The sequence below is a fragment of the Silurus aristotelis genome (genome assembly GCF_946808225.1).
Source record: "Silurus aristotelis genome assembly, chromosome: 15".
Classification (NCBI taxonomy): Eukaryota; Metazoa; Chordata; class Actinopteri; order Siluriformes; family Siluridae; genus Silurus; species Silurus aristotelis.
In genome coordinates this window covers 12,950,430-12,972,490 of record NC_139588.1, presented here as the reverse complement: position 1 = coordinate 12,972,490, position 22,061 = coordinate 12,950,430, and the positions used below count along the sequence as shown (strand labels likewise).

The 22,061-nt window shown below is 36.9% G+C and overlaps 2 protein-coding genes across 2 annotated transcripts; one reads left to right on the top strand and one right to left on the bottom strand.

Annotated features, from left to right (window-relative positions):
- Positions 1 to 352: 352 nt before the first annotated feature.
- On the top strand, positions 353 to 13,620 carry trmt6 (tRNA methyltransferase 6 non-catalytic subunit). Its single transcript, XM_083562131.1, has 11 exons — positions 353 to 711; positions 2,845 to 2,978; positions 3,072 to 3,181; positions 3,856 to 3,947; positions 4,054 to 4,137; positions 4,237 to 4,361; positions 7,423 to 7,727; positions 9,216 to 9,301; positions 9,720 to 9,822; positions 9,917 to 10,003; positions 12,867 to 13,620. Exons 1-11 carry the CDS (start codon positions 602 to 604, stop codon positions 13,044 to 13,046), a joined length of 1,416 nt encoding a protein of 471 aa, XP_083418257.1. The 5' UTR covers positions 353 to 601; the 3' UTR covers positions 13,047 to 13,620.
- On the bottom strand, positions 13,344 to 16,874 carry chgb (chromogranin B). Its single transcript, XM_083562126.1, has 5 exons — positions 16,671 to 16,874; positions 16,189 to 16,235; positions 16,011 to 16,107; positions 14,496 to 15,898; positions 13,344 to 13,806 (listed from the first exon to the last, which is right to left on the bottom strand). Exons 1-5 carry the CDS (start codon positions 16,717 to 16,719, stop codon positions 13,753 to 13,755), a joined length of 1,650 nt encoding a protein of 549 aa, XP_083418252.1. The 5' UTR covers positions 16,720 to 16,874; the 3' UTR covers positions 13,344 to 13,752.
- Positions 16,875 to 22,061: the final 5,187 nt, after the last annotated feature.

The window sequence follows — 22,061 nt, the reverse complement described above, 5'->3', positions numbered from 1 at the left end:
ATTGTAACCCTACCAAAACCTAGGTGTCCAAATGGCACTGCTGCACATGTTTTTGTTTCTTGCTTTGTAGACTGTTTTCTATTTTGAATTAATGGAAAACTGGGTTAAAATGGCAAATTTTATGCTTCATACCAAACTATGGTAGTTAAGTGCGCCGTGTTGTCCCACATAAGTAAGCGAAGAGTGGCTAATCATTTCTCTATCTCCACTTATTTATTTAATTCTACTGAAGAATTCATATGGATGTGCAAAATGAGAGTTCAATTGTTTAACAAGCTGTGCATTAGACTATAAGGTTCTTAAAAAAAAAACTCTTCAGAAGCACCAGAGCGCGAACTCCCTTTGACGAGGATCAGTTTATCTGCGATCTCCCCGCTTTCCTGCCTGAGTGAACCCAGGACGATCGATTAATCAGCCTGGGCATCCGGAAGCGGCAGCGAGTGTGCACGTGGAAAATGTCTCATACACACTGTATACACCGGCTCCTGGTTTGTTAGGCTGATGTTTGATATGCTTTCTTTCGTTAACGGTTTACACTGAATGTGTTTCGTTTTGAAGTTTTCGCTCATTACTCAAATAATCTGATCGGTGAGAGTGTGAAATGGCGGACTCGGTGGTGGACAGTGATGTGGAGTGCGGAATAAATGAAGGAGACTACGTGGTTTTGAAAAGAGGAGATGTCTACAAATCCGTGCAGGTGGAGAGGTCTAAGTAAGTAGAACCTCGTGTTCCAATAAAATAACCTGAGCGAGCAAAAATTGGTTTAATTTCCATCAAGATGAGCTCAGGATGTCTGTTCAGTTTCGCTAACTAGTGTATGTTGTTGATTGATATTGTTTTCAGCTAGGTTGCTAGTGTCCTATAGATGTAGAAATTGTCGAGCAAAATGCCCAAGCAAACATAAAATGATGCATATTTTCCGCGTTAAATCTAATGCAACCCATAATGTATCTTAAATATAAATTATGGTCAAAGTTTAAAGTCCAAAGTTTAAAGGCCCTGGCATGGAGAAGCTGATGCTGGATCTATGATGATCACAAATTGTTCTGTATTGTTGAAAGATTTATGACCAAACTTTTGATGTCACCCATATGAGGATGGGTTCCCCTTTGAGTCTGGTTCCTCTCAAGGTTTCTTCCTCATATCATCTAAGGGAGTTTTTCCTTGCCACTGTCGCCACGGCTGCTCATCAGGGACAAACGCACACCATTCACCTTCACTGTTGTTTTCTGTAAAGCTGCTTTGAGACAATGTCTGTTGTGAAAAGCGCTATACAAATAAACTTGACTTGACTTGACTTGACTCAATATTCTCATACATGCGTATGTCAGCATATGTATCTAACAGTCATTTGTTTTGTTGAGGTGTTACTGTTTCCTGCACTGCTGCCAGCTTTTTAAGGGGAAGCTATCTAATGCATGCTCAAACCATCTCCTGAAGTCACCAGATGACACGACAGACTAATTGGCATGTTACACATTCCGGATACCTCACGACTGTTTACATGAAATGAAGGCAGATTTTCATAAATTCACTGATTTGAAGGCCTGCTTTTGCTTTGGTCATGGAGCGCAGGATGTGACCTGTTTATCAGCTGCTAGTTTGGTGCCACTGCAGCAATGTAACATTATATGCTTTTCAGTCAAAGAACCATACAACTGTCCTGGTTTAGGATCTTAAGCATATAATCTGACACAAAGGCCATGCATTAACATAAAGTCTTAGAGAATTCAGACACAGTTTTATTGGGATCATCTCAAACTGTGTGCTATGGATTAATTGTAAAAGACCTATGCAAAGCATATTCCTACTTTTAAAGGGATTATGAAGAAGGTGAATTTGGGTAAAAATTTGATATTTAAAAAAAAAATTTAATCGTGCCAAGTTTGCAAGATGGTGTATGTTAATTACTCCCGAATGCTGTGCTCTGAATTATAATTGTGTAGCTTGTTTTTTCATTCTTGATAATTGTGAAGTTAATGCAAAATCATAACATTGGTTTAAATTACATTTCAGCAGTGCAGTGATTTGTATCAGTCCCGATACACATTTGCTCATCATTTTAATGTAAAATACTCTTGCTGCCTTGACCATTACATCAGGCCTACACAAGTTACAAAATGTGGAATTTATTTCTTCTTTGTATTGTTTTACCTCTATTAACTCAGGCTCAACACTAATTTCAGCAAAAAAAGGGTAAAGCGTCATCTTGGGACAGGCACCACAGATTTACCAGTTGTGAAACCAACTATTCATATGTTTACAAAATACTATAGTTTCTACAGAATACACCAGCAATAAGGATCCATTAGAGTTTATATACAGTACCTGAAAAAAAACAGGCGGATCATCCGCATTCATGATCCGCATGTTCAATTTGGCACATGTTTTACGCTGGATGCCCTTCCTAACACAACCCTCCATTTTTATCCGGGCTTGGGACCGGCACTAAGAGTGCACCGGCTTGTGCAACTCTAATGGCTGCGTTCAGTTCCCTGACAGGGAATCGAACCCGGGCCGCAGCGGTGAGAGCGCCGCATCCTAACATATGCATGAAAATATACCTGGGAAATAAACTTGAAAGATGTAAAGAAAAAAAGCCACTTGGATTAATTGTTAATATACAGCAGATGAGTTGCTATTATAAAACAAGGAAGTTTTCAATTAGGAACACCGCTGTTGGTCGTTAAGTCATTGGAAAATTAGGGAAACTGATTTGCTGTTTTTGATCTGTTTATTGTTAATTTTTGTATTCGTCTTATTGCTTTGGTCTGTAGTGAGAACATAAATGTAAAATGGTACTGTACTATCTAAACCTACAAAAGTTTATCTTTTGTATCTCAGGAAGATCATATTTGAGAAACAGTGGATCTTTTTAAATGCTGCCATCGGGGAACTGTATGGCTCGACATTTGAAGTGGACACCGGAGGAAAACTTAATATACGAAAACCAAGAAACACTGAAGATGACTCCACAGGTGATTGCTAGAGATCAGATTCATTATATAATAAATGCATCAGATGTGAATATGCTGTGCTTAACGGTTATTAATTTTTCTTTTTTTTCGCAGAGGCCAAAGAAGCAGGCCAAGATAACAGACACATCATGGATGATGGCAAATCGCAAAAACTGACCAGAGATGATATTGAATCACTCAAAGAGCAAGGGATGAAGGGCCAGGTTTGTGTTCTAGTTCAATAGTTTGATGAGAAAGGCATCTGAAATCTGATGATGGAGTGTGGGGAGTTCTGCATGTTCATTCTCTATCTGTGTGGGTTTCCACTGGGTTTGCCTGTTTCCAAAAATATACTTCATCACTTGGCCTCATGTGAAGGTGAGTGTGTATGGTGCCCTGGTTGATACTTCAGGATCTACTCCCACCCCATACCCAGTGTTCCCTGAACAGGATAAAGTGGTTACAGAAGGTCAATGATTGCATGGACTTTTGGTCATGGGGATCAGTTTGTCCAGTAAAATATGATTTTCATGAACAGCCTTCTTGATAAACATGTGTACAAACAAAAGTAATGTGGATGCAGGGCAAGGGGGAATTGTAACTATGTATAGACCAATGAGATATAGCCTGCCTTTTACCTTTTTGTATGTCTAAGAAATATGTTCATTGTGCACTGGTATACTGGTCCCTCTGTATTGGTATAATAACAATCAGTATAGTTATGGAAGAGAATATGATTACAATCTAAACAGATCAGAATCAGAATCAGCTTTCCCCTGCAGAAAACACTTGAAAGACATATATTTCTGCAGTCATTACTTATTGGTAAGTGTTGACTGTCCATAACTACACAAGACCTTGAGTACATTTGTTTGTTTGTATGTTTTTTGTCTTTCAGGAAATAATTCAGCAGCTCATAAACAACAGCACAACATTCAGGGATAAAACTGAATTTGCTCAGGAAAAATACATCAAGAAGAAAAAGAAGAAGTGAGTAAAAACACAAAAGGAAAAAGAAAAGAAATGGCCTATTTGTGCATAATTAAAAGGTACAATTTCATATTTGATATCCTTATTAGCTGTTACATGTCTGCAGGTACGAGAGCAATATTACCATACTAAAGCCTACCTCCCGTATACTGGCACGAATGTACCATGGTAGAGAACCTGGAAAAGTATGGTATGTCCTTACACTAAACTTTTTAGCTGAAATTATACTCTAGGCTTGTTGCTGGATAGCTTCTAACTTTCTCTTAATAGTCTATTTTGTCCTTTGCAGTCACCTGAGATATGACACTTTGGCTCAGATGCTGACTCTGGGGAACATTCATGCCGGAAGTAAGATCATCGTGTTTGAGACGTGTGCTGGACTTGTCCTTGGTTCTGTTATGGAGAGAATGGGAGGTAACAGAAGACTTGCTGTAATATGTTTGTTCAGAGACTGGTGAAAGTGAAATTGAAGTCCTTTGAGAATCGCATATAAATATTATTAGTATCTTAGTTTCATTTCTAAATAAAACAATGCTCATACAGTATTACTAATACTACATTACTGGTACAATCTGCAGTGACCCTTGTATGGAATGTATTTTGAATATAAACACCAGAATTTAATAGTTAATGCTGTCATGTCATGTCACTCCACTCTGTTTTCTGGGTTCTGTTCCACAATGCAACACTTTGCATTTTATCTTAACCGGTGGTTCTCAAAGTGTGGGGTGTACCCTTCTAGTGGGGAATAAAGACATGACAGATGGGGTGCAATGAACGTCAGGATTTATATAAATTTTTTGTGTTTTAATTAAGATTTTATTCATCTTAATTTATTTTATATATATATATATATATATAAATACACAGTGGGTACGGAAAGTATTCAGACCCCCTTAAATTTTTCACTCTTTGTTATATTGCAGTCATTTGCTAAAATCATTTAGGTTCATTCTTCTTCCTCATGAATGTACACACAGCTCCCCATACTGACAGAAAAACACAGAATTGTTGACATTGTTGCAGATTTATTAAAAAAGAAAAACTTAAATATCACATGGTCCTAAGTATTCAGACCCTTTGCTGTGACACTCATATATTTAACTCAGGTGCTTTCCATTTCTTCTGATCATCCTTGAGATGGTTCTACACCTTCATTTGAGTCCAGTTGTGTTTGATTATACTGATTGGACTTGATTAGGAAAGCCACACACCTGTCTATATAAGACCTTCCAGATTACAATGCATGTCAGAGCAAATGAGAATCATGAGGTCAAAGGAACTGCCTGAAGAGCTCAGAGACAGAATTGTGGCAAGGCACAGATCTGGCCAAGGTTACAAAAAGATTTCTGCTGCACTTAAGGTTCCTAAGAGCACAGTGGCCTCCATAATCCTCAAATGGAAGACGTTTGGGACGACCAGAACCCTTCCTAGAGCTGGCCTTCCGGCCAAACTGAGCTATCGGGGGAGAAGAGCCTTGGTGAGAGAGGTAAAGAAGAACCCAAAGATCACTGTGGCTGAGCTCCAGAGATGCAGTCAGGAGATGGGAAAAAGTTGTAGAAAGTCAACCATCACTGCAGCCCTCCACCAGTCGGGGCTTTATGGCAGAGTGGCCCGACGGAAGCCTCTCCTCAGTGTAAGACACATGAAAGCCCACATGGAGTTTGCTAAAAAACACCTGAAGGACTCCAAGATGGTGAGAAATACGATTCTCTGGTCTGATGAGACCAAAATAGAACTTTTTGGCCTTAATTCTAAGCGGTATGTGTGGAGAAAACCAGGCACTGCTCATCACCTGTCCAATACAGTCCCAACAGTGAAGCATGGTGGTGGCAGCATCATGCTGTGGGGGTGTTTTTCAGCTGCAGGGACAGGACAACTGGTTGCAATCGAGGGAAAGATGAATGCGGCCAAGTACAGGGATATCCTGGACAAAAACCTTCTCCAGAGTGCTCTGGACCTCAGACTGGGCCGAAGGTTTACCTTCCAACAAGACAATGACCCTAAGCACACAGCTAAAATAACGAAGGAGTGGCTTCACAACAACTCCGTGACTGTTCTTGAATGGCCCAGCCAGAGCCCTGACTTAAACCCAATTGAGCATCTCTGGAGAGACCTAAAAATGGCTGTCCACCAACGTTTACCATCCAACCTGACAGAACTGGAGAGGATCTGCAAGGAGGAATGACAGAGGATCTCCAAATCCAGGTGTGAAAGACTTGTTGCATCTTTCCCAAAAAGACTCCTGGCTGTATTAGATCAAAAGGGGGCTTCTACTAAATACTGAGCAAAGGGTCTGAATACTTAGGACCATGTGATATTTCAGTTTTTCTTTTTTAATAAATCTGCAACAATGTCAACAATTCTGTGTTTTTCTGTCAGTATGGGGTGCTATGTGTACATTTATGAGGAAGAAGAATGAACCTAAATGATTTTAGCAAATGGCTGCAATATAACAAAGAGTGAAAAATTTAAGGGGGTCTGAATACTTTCAGTACCCACTGTATGTATATATATATATATATATATATATATATATATATATATATATATATATATATATATATATATATATACATATGTGTGTGTGTATATATATATATATATATATATATATATATATATATATATATATATATATATATATATATATATATGTGTGTGTGTGTATGTATATATATATATATATATATATATATATATATATATATATATATATATATATATATATATATATATATATATATATATATATAGTACAGACCGAAAGTTTTAACACACCTTCTCATTCAAAGAGTTTTCTTTATTTTCATGACTATGAAAATTGTAGAGTCACACTGAAGGCATCAAAACTATGAATTAACACGTGGAATTATATACATAACAAAAAAGTGTGAAACAACTGAAAATGTCATATTGTAGGTTCTTCAAAGTAGCCACCTTTTGCTTTGATTACGGCTTTGCACACTCTTGGCATTCTCTTGATGCCTACTTTGAAGAACCTACAATATGACATATTTTCAGTTCACTTTTTTGTTATGTATATAATTCAACATGTGTTAATTCATAGTTTTGATGCCTTCAGTATGACTCTTCAATTTTCATAGTCATGAAAATAAAGAAAACTCTTTTAATGAGCAGGTGTGTCCAAACTTTTGGTCTGTACTGTATATATAATATATATAAACTTTTGGTCTGTACTTTGTGTATGTGTGTATGTATGTGTGTGTGTATATATATATATATAACACACACAAGGTATAGATTATTAGAAAGACCTCTGGGGTTGTTACAAAAGTTGATTGTTTTGCAATAAAAGCACATTAGTAAACTGATTTATTCCGTTTATAGTTCAGTCATTTTTTTTCCCAGAGCTAAATGTATTTATTAAAGCATGGAACAGAGTAGATTATATTTGTTTATATTTTTGTGCAGAATTATCACTGCCTTCTCTTTCTTGTGTTTTCCCTGAAAGGTCATGGCTCAGTGATCCAGATGTATCCAGGTGGTGGACCTGTCAGAGCAGGCATGGAGAGCTTTGGCTTTCCTTCACACTTCCATGACACACTGCATGAATTTCCCTTGTGTAAGGTGAATGCACTGCTGTCAGGAACACTGAACGTTGATGAGAAAGAGACAGACTCTGCAAATAACGGACAGTCAGAAGAACAGCCTGCTGCACCTTCCTCGGGCAGTTCCGAGTCTCAGAGCATGGAGGGGAGCACAGACTCAGCTGAGGCCAAGAAGTTGGAGGAGAGATTGAAGCTGCGTGAGCAAAAGGTGAGCCTGAGCGATCTTTAATGCTTGCTGGGAGAAGGAGGGATTGTGTATTATTATATGGTTATACACTACTGTAGTTTAAAGTATTAGCAGTGACATTAGTTGTACTGTTAATGCTAATCTCTGACTTCATTTCAAAATCAAGTATTTCTTTTTATTTAATCATTCCTATCTAATAGCAGCATCTTCTGGACTACACTCAAATTCAAACGCTAATTCGAAAATGCTCATTCAAAATGCTAATTCAAGCAGTTAGATGCATTATTTGCATGGCTCCTTTGAGATGATGCAAATTCAGTTGCATTTGCAATTCCATGCACAGCCATGTACAAAGGGTGCCAAAATTAAAATGCAAAGTCCATTTGATATTTCATTTTCAACATCTAAGCCGGTCTAATTCTGCCATATTGAAAACATAATGGCACTCCTTTCATTTGTAATTGCACTTTCATCTCATCATTATGCAAAAGCTTGGCCAAAACTAAAATGCCAGTTGCATCCCAGCCTGTTCTCTGCCACTGTTGTAACCCTGTCAAGCAAACGCAACGGTAGTTTTTGGGAAGTCTAGAAAAAGGTGTCTATATTGATATATGGTTAGTTTAAAAGCAATGGGATTTATTGTGCAGTTTAATATTTTATATCATCAACACAATCACAAAAATACATAAATCAAACAGCTAATTACTTGAATGCATGCAATCTGCATGTAACTATATTTGAATAGCGCTAAAAGATGCTGGACTACATGTAAATTAAAGAGCCTGGTCATTTAATTTCATCGATTTGCTGCTTAGATTCCTGCAAAATATATATGGCAAAAAAAATACTCCAGTCAACTGCTTTGTTTTGTTTTTTTATTATTATTTATTTATTCACAGTAAAAGTAAGTGAAAAATTTATTTGTAAGTGAAATGCAAAGAATTTTCCAAATGTGAAAAATTTATTATCTCCCGTCACATTGCACTACTAAGCCAATCAAATGAAGATCTGTGGGGGAAGTGGTAGCTGAGTGGTTAAGTTGCTGGCCTTCTGAACGTAAGATTGTGAGCAAATCTCAGCACCACCAAACTCCACTCTTGGCCCCCTTAACTCTCCTCTTGTATAAATGAGATCGTTGTAAGTCGCTCTGTGAAACGACGTCTGCCAAATATCGTAAATGTTTGTTACATCATTCCATTATGAACAGGTGAATTAGGATTGCTGGTTGTGCTGTTGTTTAAATGATTGAAATTATAGTACATCATTATGTACTAATTACTTAATATATACTTAGGAACCATTACATAGTATCTAAAGGTAGTAATTAGATCATTACCAAGGAAGGGCCATAGTTACGATAACAGTCCTACTAAGGTATTTATTAAATTGTAATTTTACTGATGTGTTTTCTAAGATATGTTTAAATGCTGACAGCATGGTTAGAGCGTGCATATGGCACATATGTGTAATGCTGCATGCTGATCTGAGCTATATTTCTTTTTCTACCAGGCACAAGAGAAGAGGGTGAAGATGGAGGAGAAGAGGAAGAGGCTGGCAGCTGCTGCTGCATTGCTGGAGGGACGAAACGCAGATGGGTGAGTCTTCTGTGTAGTAGCCGTGTGGAGTCAAGCAATGCTTTATGGAAATTGAAAGGTGTCCTCATGACTGCTATGTCGCGTTGATAATGCCTCGTATCCAGTTAATCTGACGTTCTCGTTTTATAACACAAGTCATGATGAACAGGTTATTAGGAACAGTAATGGCAGTAAATTTCACTTATCAATTACAAGAATCATAATGATCCAGTAGTGATCAATTGCTGGCTTTATCTTGAGGCTCAGAGTCCCATTGAGCTTTATGTCGTATTGTATCGATTTCATGTCTGCAAGGCTGTTTTATTGGACTCCATGTTTAGTAGCAGGTTCTTTATGTAGTACATGAGGTGAGTTGTGCTGAATTGTTGAATGTGCTCTACCTAACTGCTGAATGATTTTTTTTTTTTTTCTTCCACAGGTTAGTTATTGCCAGTCGCTTCCACCCTTGTTCTTTGCTGCTGGGTTTACTCAGATTTGTGGCGCCATCCAGACCTTTTGTAGTGTATTGCCAGTACAGAGAGGTACGAATAATGCCGTGAAAAACGTTTTGCCTTTTGCATTACAAATCCCAGTGAATGAGCTGCATTGCTTAACTCTCTCTCTGTCTTTTTACAGCCATTAATTGAATGTTACACAAAGCTCAGGGAGCAGGGTGGAGCCATTAATCTCAAACTGACAGATTCCTGGCTCAGGCATTACCAGGTAATTCAAATTTTGGGGAATAAAAAGTATTTTTGGTAAGTATATGATTTTAAGTGTGATGATTAGTGTGATAGCTATCAGATGTTGTGGTAGCTTAGTGGTTAAGGCATTGAAACTTTGGATCTCAAGGTCATAAGTTCAAATCCCAGCCACACCAAGCTGCTACTCCTGGGCGCCTGAGCAAGGCCCTTAACCCCGTAGCTGCTCAGTTGTATAAATAAAGTCACGCAAGTCGCTCTTGATAAGGGCATTTGCCAAATTCTGTAAATGTAAAATGTATTACATTACAGTTACTAGATCATTAAGGAATATATTGCATGTTCAAACCTAAAAAAATAAGTACAAATAATTTTCTCTTCCTCTTTTTTGTGGTAATTATTTTGCACTGGTCCGCATCGTCAATTGGTCCGAAATTTTGTCTCTTTAAATTTGGGATGACCAACAGACATTTAAGTAAATGATAATAAACAAGATATTCATTAAAAGAAAGGGCAAAACATTATGTATAAAACATTTTAACTTATTTGTAGACAAATCATGTAATAAATAATAATTAATATTTAATATTCTGGACAGTTTATTAGGTACCAAATTGCCACACGCAAGTATACTATTAAAATCAACAGTTTGTTGGCTGATAATTATGCATACCAACCCAGAGGCCAAGGGAATAAAACCCCAAGAATTATTAGATAGCAATCAGAAAATGAGCTCATTTCAAATTTGATGCCTGCTACAGGTCTCAAAGAAGTTTGCACAGGGGCAACAAAGGGCTGAAAAAATCTAGAAATTAAAAAAATATTCAGCTGGAAGAACATCTAGCAACTAATCAAGTTAATCTACATCAGGTCTGTAACATGATTAGCTATAAAAGAGATGTCTTAGAGAAGCAGAGTCTCTCAGAATCTGGAGAGTGTACAAAAAGATTGTGGAATACTTTAAAAACAACGTTTCTCAACATCAATTTGCAAAGGTTTCTACAGTACATAACATCAAAAGATTCAGAGAGACTGGAGAAATCTCGGTGTGTATGGGATGAGGCTGAGACCTTTGTTGGATGCCCGTGGCCTTCGGGCCCTCAGACGACACTGCATCACTCATCAATCATCAGCATCACTCATCAATCATCATGAATGCGTCATTGACGTTACTAAATGGGACCAGAAATACTTCCAGAAACCTCTGTCGGTAAACACAATCTGCCGTTCCATCTGCAGATGCCAACTAAAGCTCTATTATGCAAAAGGAAGCCATATGTGAACATGGTCCAGAAGCAGCGTCGTGTCCCGTTAACAAGACTGTTTCAAAGTGAAAAAAAGTCCTCTATGATCAGACGAATCCAAATTTGACATTCTTGTTTGAATTCAGATCTTTCACCTATAGAGAACATTTGGTGCATCATTAGAAGAATAAATAGGCCAAAGACTACCACAAAATCTTCAGCAGCTGGAAACCTATATCAGGCAAGAAAACAAAACAGCAAAACACCAAAAACTCATAACCTCAATGCCCAGACATCTTCTAACTGTTTTAAATTGAGAGATGTTACAACATCCCGAGACACCCTGAGGTTTGGCCAGCTCCAGTCACCTCCCACCTCGTGATGATTACGGACCTTTGAAGAAGTAGATGCCGAACTCGCAAACATCCTGAACCATCTAGAGACGTACCAGTGCCATTTGGATCCCACTACATGTGTGGAGTTTGACATTGGACCTCCTGGAGTGTTTAAAGGCTCTGGCATGGAGAAGCTGATGCTGGATCTGTGATGATCACAAATGCTGAGCTTATAAAACTAGGAGCTACTAACCATATAGACTGTATAAGACTGCAGAAAGAACATCACTTATAATCTTATACTCCAGTACTCATGTTAGTTCTCACTCTCCAGTGTTCTGTATTGTTGAAAGATTTATGATCAAACTCTTTATGTCACCCAAATGACGATGGGTTCCCCTTTTGCGTCCGGTTCCTCTCAAGGTTTCTTCCTCATAACATCTAAGGGAGTTTTTCCTTGCCACAGTCGCCAGCGGCTTGCTCATCAGGGACAAATTCACACCATTCACCTTAACTGTTGATTTGTGTAAAGCTGCTTTGAGACAATGTCTGTTGTGAAAAGCGCTATAGAAATTGACTTGACTTGACTTGACTTGACATGGCAAACATGCCCTCGTGCCAACTTTTTTGAGACCTGTAGCAGGCATCGTATCTGAAATGTGCTCCTTTTGTGCATTAAACATTTGCTATGTTCTCTATGTTCTATTGTGAATAGAATATTGGTTTTTATTTTATTAAAATTTTTAAAAACGTACCAACATTTCCGGAATTCGGGTTGTAAAATCCATTCCAAATTTGTGCTTCGCAACATGAAATCAGTCCATTTCAGGCATATGGTCTCTATCTGTTAAAGTATATATACTATGTGGACACCTGAGAATGACACCTACAGATGTTGTGATGAATATTGCATTCCAAAAAGAAAATGGCAAGATTTTAAGCTTTTACTAGTCCTAGCTATAAGTCATTGCTCGGGAAATTAGAATTCAACAAATATTTTTTTTTTTTACTTGTTACTGGTTTTCTTTTCTCTTTAATTTGTCCAAATATGTAAATTAGTGGACAGCTTTCCAAACAGTCGATGCGTAAGTTCTTTTAACCAAGCTGTGTTGAATTTCACATTACAACTATCATGAGTTTATTTTGCATACAAGAACACCATATGTCAATTTCCTTGTGTCTAGCTTTTTCAGAAATTGTTTATTGCAGCAAAAGTAAACAAGTGTGTATGCGTAATTGTGCGAATGTGCATTTCTGTATCCATGTACGTGTCACCTTTTTCCAAAGTCCATCATTTTTGTTCCAGGTTTTGCCCAATAGAACTCATCCAGTGCTGCTGATGAGTGGAGGTGGAGGATATTTGCTCTCCGGAATCACAGTCTCGGCAGATGCCGCAACATCAGGAGCGCCACGAAAAACGGGCGAGCCAGCCGCCAAGAGGATTAAGCTAGACGAGATTAGCAGCTTAAGTAAAAGTCCTGAGTAGCCTTTTTATTTGGTCTAAATTATTTTAATAAGAATAAACCAATTTGTTTCCTTTCCATTGAAAAATCCTCAACAACATGCTTGTTTAAGTTCATTTTCTTTTAGTACATCTACTCTCGTATCTTTCATCATGGAGCTATTTAACAACAGCACCGTGAGAGTGAATAACTGCCATTTCACCAGCCATTGTAGCAGCTTGAAAATGATCAATAAAATGTGACATTAATGGAAATATAGCATTGTCCTTAACGTCAATATTAAGCTATAAATTCCCATTAGATAAAAATGTGGCTGACAGTTTTAGGTTCCACTGTAACATATTTTATTAGATGCATACAAGCATTGCAAAAACATATAGGAGGGCATGCGCTTGGTTTTATTATTATATTTCACACGTGCACAGGATGACCAATAACGAGCATTATTTTTTTTTATGCTTTTTTTTTCTCATGATTTTTACTTGCAGGTAAAGCTTAGTCTAATAAATATCTAGGCTGTATATTGGTAAGCAGGTGTCTATTATAAGGCCTTCATTGTCAAACATGTTTTCACATTAAAAAAGTGCTATAAACAAACACAGTTTTCAGTTGAGTGCATTAATAAATCCTAAAGCAGCCCAAAGCAGCATCATACTAATCTTCTGGAAATTCATAAAGGGGTGTGAGATGTTGCTTGTCTGGTCGGTTCTCTTATCTTTTCAGCCAAGGCTAGTTCATTTGTGCTCGTTGTTCCGCAGAGGCAAGTTTCTCAAGTTCTTTCAGCTAAGGAGAGAGAAGAGAGAACATACATTTTAGCTGCTGAATTAATTACATGAAGCCAGTTGTTGCTGATTGTAGTTTATATTTTGATTACTTTCTTTGCCATGTTTTGTTTCTTCGCTGAAAGTAAAATATTCTGTGCAAAGTGCCCACATGGTGGAAAAAGTGTCCATCAGGATGATAATTTATATTGTAACCTTGTCCTAAATTCTAGCCCCCTGTCATTGTTAAATCTGTGGACAAGAGACCACTCTATCATTTATTTTTTGCAGTATTAGTGATTATTAGTCTGCCATTATATTGGCATCAGGCTTGGCACAAGTAGTTACCATGGAGTCATTAAAGCTGGGAGTTTTAAGCTTATTAGGAGAGAAGCATTTGCAAAGACTGTTTCTAACTGCTTTTCTATTAAAAAATAATTTTTTAATAGATTTTGCTGGCACAATTTTTTTTTCTTTTTTCTCAAATCCATGGCTTTTGTTTTACAGCACCATTTGCAACAAGAACACAGTTTCTTTTCTAAGAAACTAAAAAAAATTTTAATACTGTATATAAGAACTTTGCACTGAGTGTATAAAAAGTAACAATGTCACTGCAGAAAGAGACTGCTAAAAAAAAATACCAATTATGTAATAAGGATCGTCATTCTTTTACAGAATTTTATTGGGTTTTTTTGGGACTAATAAATCTACCTCGTCTGGTGTAAGAGCCCTCTGGTGAGGGAAAGCCTTATCCCCTTCAGTTGACTGTTTTTCAGACAGAAGAGCCAACTTGTATCGCAGGGCATTGGCAAGCTCCTCAAGATCGCCGTTTACTTCAGCATTGCGCTTATGCCAGTCTGGATGATGGTATCCTCTGTTAATCCAGGGATTATGTTTGTCATAAACCTCATTCGCTTTCAACAGATGTTCTTCCGGCTCATTTAGTTTTTTGATCAGTTCTCTTAGCTCTGACTTTTCCTCCTGCTTCTTTTCTTCTGCATCACTGTGGTGCCTTTTCTGCTCTTCTTGGTTGTCATAATAGTGCTTGTTTTCATTTAGCTCTTGGGCAATTAGCTGTTCCTCTTCTTCTTCAGGTGAACGGCGTGTGGAAGTCTCCAAGTGTTGGAGATTTTCATCATTTTCATTTTGAAATTTGCCTTGCTTGTGAAATAGGTTCATGATGTGGTTGTTATAGTTCGGCTTCCAGATTATTTTTTCCCTCTCTTCACCATCCTTTGACCCTTCCTCTGTCCCTCTGGTCCATGAGACCCTCTTCTCACTCTCCATTTCTTCATTAGAGGGCTCATCATGTTTGTGTTGTTTTTTGTGGTGGTATTGTTGAACTGGATCCCAGTATTGTTTTGCACTCTCTGCTTTAAACCTTTTCTCTTGGAAGTTTAGACGTCCAATGTCTTCATTTGATGAGTCATCATATTGATTGTAATGGTATTTATGAGGTTTCCAAATTTGCTTCTCTGTTCCCCTTTTTTTATCATGGTACCTTTTATAGACATAGCTTGGGAACTCTTCCTGGCTTCTGTCATAGTCAGGATCGTCCCGCTTTTCTTTGCTGGTGAAGAAAATGTGCCTTTTCTGCTCATAAGTTGGAAAGTCTTCCTGGCTTCGGTCATAGTCAGGATCGTCCCGCTTTTCTTTGCTGGTGAAGAAAATGTGCCTTTTTTGCTCATAAGTTGGAAAGTCTTCCTGGCTTCGGTCATAGTCAGGATCGTCCCGCTTTTCATTGCTGTTCAAGAAAAGGTGCCTTTTCTGCTCATAAGTTGGAAAGTCTTCCTGGCTTCGTTCTTCGTCTTCATCCCAACGCTTCTCCTTGGTGTAAAGTAAACTGTGTCTTTTTTGAGGGAATTCCTCTTGGCTCCTTTCATTGTCTGGATCTTCACGTTTTTCTTTACTTGTTAAAAGATGGTGTCTTTTATTATAATTTGGAAATTCCTCTTGGCTCCGTTCTTCATCTATATCTTCATGCTTTTCCTTGTGTGCTTTGAGAAGTTCATTGATGATTTCTTGTGCCCTGGCATTGAACTCCCTTTTCTCATCTTGCTCTACAGGAAGCAGTTCTTCTTCATTTGTTTTCGCAAGCAGTGTTTGGCTAGAACCTAGGGGAAAATGTGAAGAATATTTGCACCCATAACACCAGTAGCTTTAGATAAAGATTCCCTTCAATAGAATGCATCAGGTTGTCACATAATCATAAAGTATGTAACTTGCCTTGCTTTTGAAGAATGTCTTTACATTCTGGTTGCCAAGAAGTGCCATCTGGTTTGGACACCACCTTAGTAAGGACCTTAACCAAACACTGGATAAGCTTAAGTAAAAGGAAGATGTGTTTTTAATTTTACAGCACAGATGTTAAGTCCTCAGTGATTAAAGACCAAATGTGACATACCATGTCTTCCTTTCTGCCATCTTGTCCCAATGGTGAAGACTTGCTTTCTGAAGGGAAAAAAAGAAAATATAAGTAAATCAGAAAGAAATTAAATGAAATGTAAATATTACATGAGATTTTGAGAAAGTAACATATAGAAGTATATGTTTGTCAACTGGTGGTCATGTACTAGTATTTCAGAATAATAAAGTAACAAATGCAGTCCTAAGATGAGAGATATAAACCTCTCTATATGAAATATAGTGATGAGAAGATCCTTGAAAATATGACACAACTGATATTGGGGATACAAAGAATTGGTTTTCCAATCTTTACCCTTAGTTACGTCTTTTGCAATATAGATATAAAATGAGTTTTAATGCACCTATGTTTGCGTGAGTCGTGCCCTAACGCTGACCGTGGTGCTGAAATGTGTGCATGCGGTATTACACTTACTGCAGTGAAATTATTTGTGAAAAGAAAGAAAAATAGGAATGACTTACCTCCGAAAACGGACAAAGTCGCGACAAAAAGAAACAAAAGCTTCATCATGAAACTGTTCTTTAATGTTAATAAAAGCTCGGATCTGAAAATATCAAGAGTGAAAGCTTCTGCCTGCAGCACAGAGCGCGGGAGACGCGTTGTGCCCGGCCAGCGCAGGAACGATCAGGTCTCAGCGCGAGTAGGCGGAGTCTCTAAGACCTGCGTCACAGCCCGGTGAAGAAGCGCTGGCCGGAGCCCGTTTTATATCTGAAAGTAGCGGTCAAAACCCGCAGATATGTAATATTCATGAGCACACTCAGCCTTTGAAATAAAGCGGAGTCCCGGAGGACAACATGGTAACATTTTTTTTTTATGCTAAATATGTTGATGTTAAAAGCATGGGCAACGTGGGTGGCACAGATGGGTGAAGGGTGGCCGCTGACTCTCATAAAATAGGCTTTTATGGTTCCAAACGCAACCCCAACGTTTACTTCATAACACATACACTACATGACCAAACTATTATCACAATAATAGAAGAAACACAATTGGAATTGTATACAATGTCTTTCTAATCTATAGAATTAAGATTTCCCTTCATGGGAATTAAGGAGCCCAAATTTGCTCCAGCATGACAGTGTGTCTATACAAAAAAAGGGGGTCCATGAATATATGTTTTGCCTGGCTTGGAGTGGAAGTACTTCAGTATCCTGCACCATTCCTTGACCTCAGCTGCACTTAACACAATTGAGATGAACTGGACAAAACCCCAGGTCTCCTCACACAGCATCAGTGCCTGACATGAGTAATGAAAATAAGCACAAATTCTCACAGCCAAACTCCAAAATCTAGTGGGAAAAAAAAGCCTTCCAATTAATGGTTGAAATTACAATATTCTTGACTTGAGAAGAGTTAATGTGATTACTGAAAAAGAAACTAAACCTCAAATTAATTATTACATTAAATACATAGGGGTGTGATGGTCTTCTGTCTATATATGTTAGGTGATGTAGAGAATCATCAAGGTTGCTTATTACTTGTTAATTAATATAATCAGCATATTCATATAAAGCCATTACAGTTGTCTAATTACACAATCTTTTTCTGTATATGAAACCCTATATATAATTAAGAGCTGCTAGTGTCCACTTGCCACCTTTTCCTAAACCTTGGTATGTAATTTAAAGGACTTAAAGGAGCTCTAAACTTAAATATTTAAAATAATGAATTGATGTTGCATTAATGTATTAAACTCAAACAGCAATTTGATAACTACCAATAAACTGTCTTATATCTCTTCTTTGCCAACCTCTGCAGCTCTCACACAGTAAAATTCTCTAGTAGTTAATTATATAATAAAAACATCTCCCCCTGTAATAAGCTTGAAAAAAAAAAATCAAAAATAAAACACTGCAGTCTTTGTAGATCTACAAACATTGTTTCTGTGTCCAGATGATGTGTGTATATGACTTACATGTTTTAAATAGAAGTGTTGAGCGATATTTATTCTGAGTAGCTGTGTTAGATCTGAGCATATAATGCAAACAATTCTTGAGATAAGCTCTGCTTATAAAAAAATCCCTTAATCCCTTAATAATAATTTATTAGCATTTATCCTTTTAATTTTATATTGCCAATATCATCAGCATAAAAAATTGAGATCTAAAGAATGCTGTGTGGTTTAGCCTAGTGCACATTGTCACTGGACTTTCTTGTGATGATCTGTGAATATCTGTGCTACAACATTCAAATTTATTCATGGTGCATAATTAATTCAAATTGCATGATTGCTTAAAGACACAAACATAAGCAGGCACTCATAAACAATGGTAATTAGAAATTATTCTCATGAATGTATCAGCCAGAGGCCTGCTTAATTATGACCAAAAGCAAGTCACTTGCTCAAATGGCAGTAAGTATTGAATTCCTTCAGGATTATGGCAGAGAGATAATTTTAAATAATCCTCTAATAGGATGGTGGACACTCACAGTTCATACAATACATCAGGTTCAAAGCTGGAAAATGTGTATGGGTTGCAGGTGGTTTAATTCTGTATTGTATTTTTAGAGTGTATGCAAGAGCAAGATATTAGACCATTGTCTGATTTTTTTCACTATTCCCAGCACATTGTTGCACTCAGAAAGCACTGGATATTTTGCTGATGAGTGTCTTGGGAAAAGAGTTGAGGAGCATTGTTTTGGTCTCCTTGGACAAATGGTTGCAATATACAAAAGTAATATGTGATGGTTCACTTGCTAAAAAAATCTTAGTTTGCTTTTAATATTTGACACCCAATAATAAATAAAATAAAATAAAAATCTGAAATGCATATAAATGTAAACAAAAAGCAGTCCAGTATATAATGTGTGTATATGAGATTTGAAATGAAGTGATCCTTGCTCTCTCATAGTAAAACCTGGATTGTATTTTCACTGCATATTGCTCACCAATATGCAGTGTTTTCTCTCTTCCTTAACATCTTATACTCTTAACAGCTAAAATATGAAGAACCACACCGGTATCTTGTCTTATGCTCTTAAATTCTAATGCAGTCAGACATACAGTAGGTTAAAGTAAACAATATAATTCAATGAAAATCCAGTTGTGTTTACAAACCAGTACCATGAAAATAATGGGTTTTAGCTTTTTCAGAACATGCATAGATGGAAAAAAAGCAAAGTGCATAGAAGGACAAAAGTGAATTAAGATTTTAGGTTCTATTATAACGCCAAACAATACTGATGACATATTTGCTCTTCTTGTTGTGAAGTGAATCAATATTTTCTCTAACGTTTTAATGAAATAAGTTACAAGCGACCATTATACACTATTGCTAATTCAATTCTTTTCTACACTTAAAAAGGCAATCAAAGGAGAACAGTAAAATACAGAGTTTAGTTTCTCATTTATTTTTAGATGAGAAGGCTTTTTTTTTTTTATCTAATGAACATCCTATTAACAGACTTCATGTACAAGCTAGCTGTTGTTGCCATGGTAGCTTTAAAGTCGTGATATATTTGTGTCCTTTTATCTCACAGTTGTTCTCACAGCTAACTTTTCTCTTATTACAAATCAGCTCATTATAATATTCTGGGGGTTTTTAATCAAATAAATTGCAGTGTGCGATTTCTGCCAGCTCATTGTACTAAACTAGAAAACATTCACTGCCTTCCTACTTTCTTCCCTCTTCTCTTCACTTTTTTTTTGTTTTTTTATTCTATACACCTGATAATTTTGGTTCTTGCACTCATTTTCTGGGGGGAACTGTAATTTGTGTGTGTGTGTGTGTAGCAGAGTTTTCTGCTGTTCTTTTTTCCTTTTCTCTTTCTGTCCAAGGCTATTTTGATCGAAGACAACACGGAGAGGTGGGTACTGCCTATAATAGTGCTCAAATACACTTTTCCAGGTGTGCAATGAATGGACTCTGCTAACTTATGCATTCAGGGTTAGAAAAGGCCAGTACACATTGTGTTTAGCTCTTTTTATTTTACTGTGATGGACCTGCAGTACCCACCTCTCTGTGTTGTCTCCATACGATTCCGACCTTTGTATTATAACTCCCACAGTGCAGAAGGATGATCTGCAAACTCTGAATTTGCCAGATTCTCTTATCCAGATCATATTCTCTTTAATTGTAAAATATCCTAGTACCAATTTTACAGTTTCTAAAAATACCATTAAGGTAAAACTATTTCAAGGGGACTAGGGGGTTAGCTTTTAAAACCAAAACTTAGCTTCGCAATAACCTCCAAACACAGGATAAAAGCATCACGGCACAAAGATCCTCACTGAATGGTTGAGCGAGAATTACAATGAGTACTCACTCTCCCAGTTAAGATTATCCTAGCTTTGCAATGCTTCTGGGAAATTAAGCTCATAGTATACATAAATTAAGCCATTATCAAACTAACTAAAACCATTTTAATCCCTTAATGCCTCCCTGAAAGAAAACTTTAGGGTTTAGAAACAGCACACTCTCACAAACATCTGTATTAATAAGAAATAGAAATGAAATAGACTGGAATGCTGAGGTTACTGTGACTACAGATATATGATTTTATTGACAATAAGGCCACTGTAAGGTGAATAATCCATAAACCAAGCTTTTTAGAAGAGTTGAAGCCTCCAGTAGAGCTTTTATTATAAGAGATAAAACCTCAGAAACAAAAAGTCTACTCAACACACGTGAGAAGATATTCTTATTATTCTGTTGAGCAAGGTCTCCATTTAATAATACATCTAAGTTGCTGAGACTGCTGTAAGTCTTGTCACAGAGGATGTCACTCTATGTCGCTACATATGACAAGTGCAGGAGGAAGCGGTTGACTGATTTTTTTTTTTCTCTCATTATGGTAATGCCTTTCACACAAAACCTAACATCTGCTTACTTTGGCAAAGAGAAAATGCCCAGACATTAAAGTCAGTACTGTCAAAGTCATTAAAATAAACTGCAGTTGGAGTGACAAGAGCCACAACGCACTTGTAAGCCATAATTTGCAGGCTTGTGCTGTCAAGTGATGAATAATAAACTTGTCTTCTTGCTCAGTGCAAATTAGTGCTGTGTAAAATTTCCAACCCCCATTTCCTTATCATATAAAGTTTAATCAATCTATCATAAAGTCCACATAAGTTAACATCAGTTTAAATTATTTCTTATTGCAATTTCTTTTCTAGTGGATTCCATTCATATTGGTTAATTCAGCTGTTCATCTTTTGCCATTATTTTAAAACAATGGAAAGGAGTCAAATTCTAAAATAATACAGAAATAAGAGCAAAAAGTGCTAATAAAGTGTTATGCTAATAATAAACTGATACTTGTTGTAAAATTTGCAGTGCCTAGTTGTCATGCTGATTTAATTCAAACATTTTATCAAAACAAACAAACAGAAAACCTCACTCCAAATGACTAACACAATGTTTTGGGTCGTGTCTCCATATGTTCCATAATTTGCTAATCTCAAATGTGGAATGTGTATCGACTTTATCAATTTTCCATCAGGAAACACTTTACAGTAAAACTACCATAAAGTATTAAGTGTTACCCTTTTAACTTTTTAAGTTCTAACCTGAGTTCAGAGATACTTAAACATTACCTGAATTTAACTGTACAGTCTTGTAATGTCTAGGGTATAGAAGCAATACCTTTCTGTATCTCAGATAGAAAGACAATAAAGAAATTTATAAATACAGTTATCAACCATTAAAAATGACCTGAAGGATCATTCCCAAGGCACATTTACTTAACTAGATGACTTGAATGCATAAATTATACTATATTATACAATGTTCACTAGATTAGTACTATAAAAGAGTAAACATTTTCACAATACTCACTACACTACACAATACTTTTATTTCAGGCTAAGAAAAATAAGAAAAAGAAAACAAAACCAGATATTAGAAATATGA

Bases quoted from the DNA above. Each gene is read 5' to 3' on its own strand.
- trmt6 (XM_083562131.1), top strand. From the start codon at position 602: ATGGCGGACTCGGTGGTGGACAGTGATGTGGAGTGCGGAATAAATGAA. The intron at 2,979-3,071 runs GTGATTGCTAGA...TTTTTTTCGCAG, and splicing joins CACTGAAGATGACTCCACAG to AGGCCAAAGAAGCAGGCCAA. The intron at 9,302-9,719 runs GTGAGTCTTCTG...TTTCTTCCACAG, and splicing joins GAGGGACGAAACGCAGATGG to GTTAGTTATTGCCAGTCGCT.
- chgb (XM_083562126.1), bottom strand. From the start codon at position 16,719: ATGATGAAGCTTTTGTTTCTTTTTGTCGCGACTTTGTCCGTTTTCGGA. The intron at 16,236-16,670 runs GTAAGTCATTCC...TTTTCCCTTCAG, and splicing joins GACTTTGTCCGTTTTCGGAG to AAAGCAAGTCTTCACCATTG. The intron at 13,807-14,495 runs GTAGATTTATTA...CTCTCTCCTTAG, and splicing joins GGGCTCTTACACCAGACGAG to CTGAAAGAACTTGAGAAACT.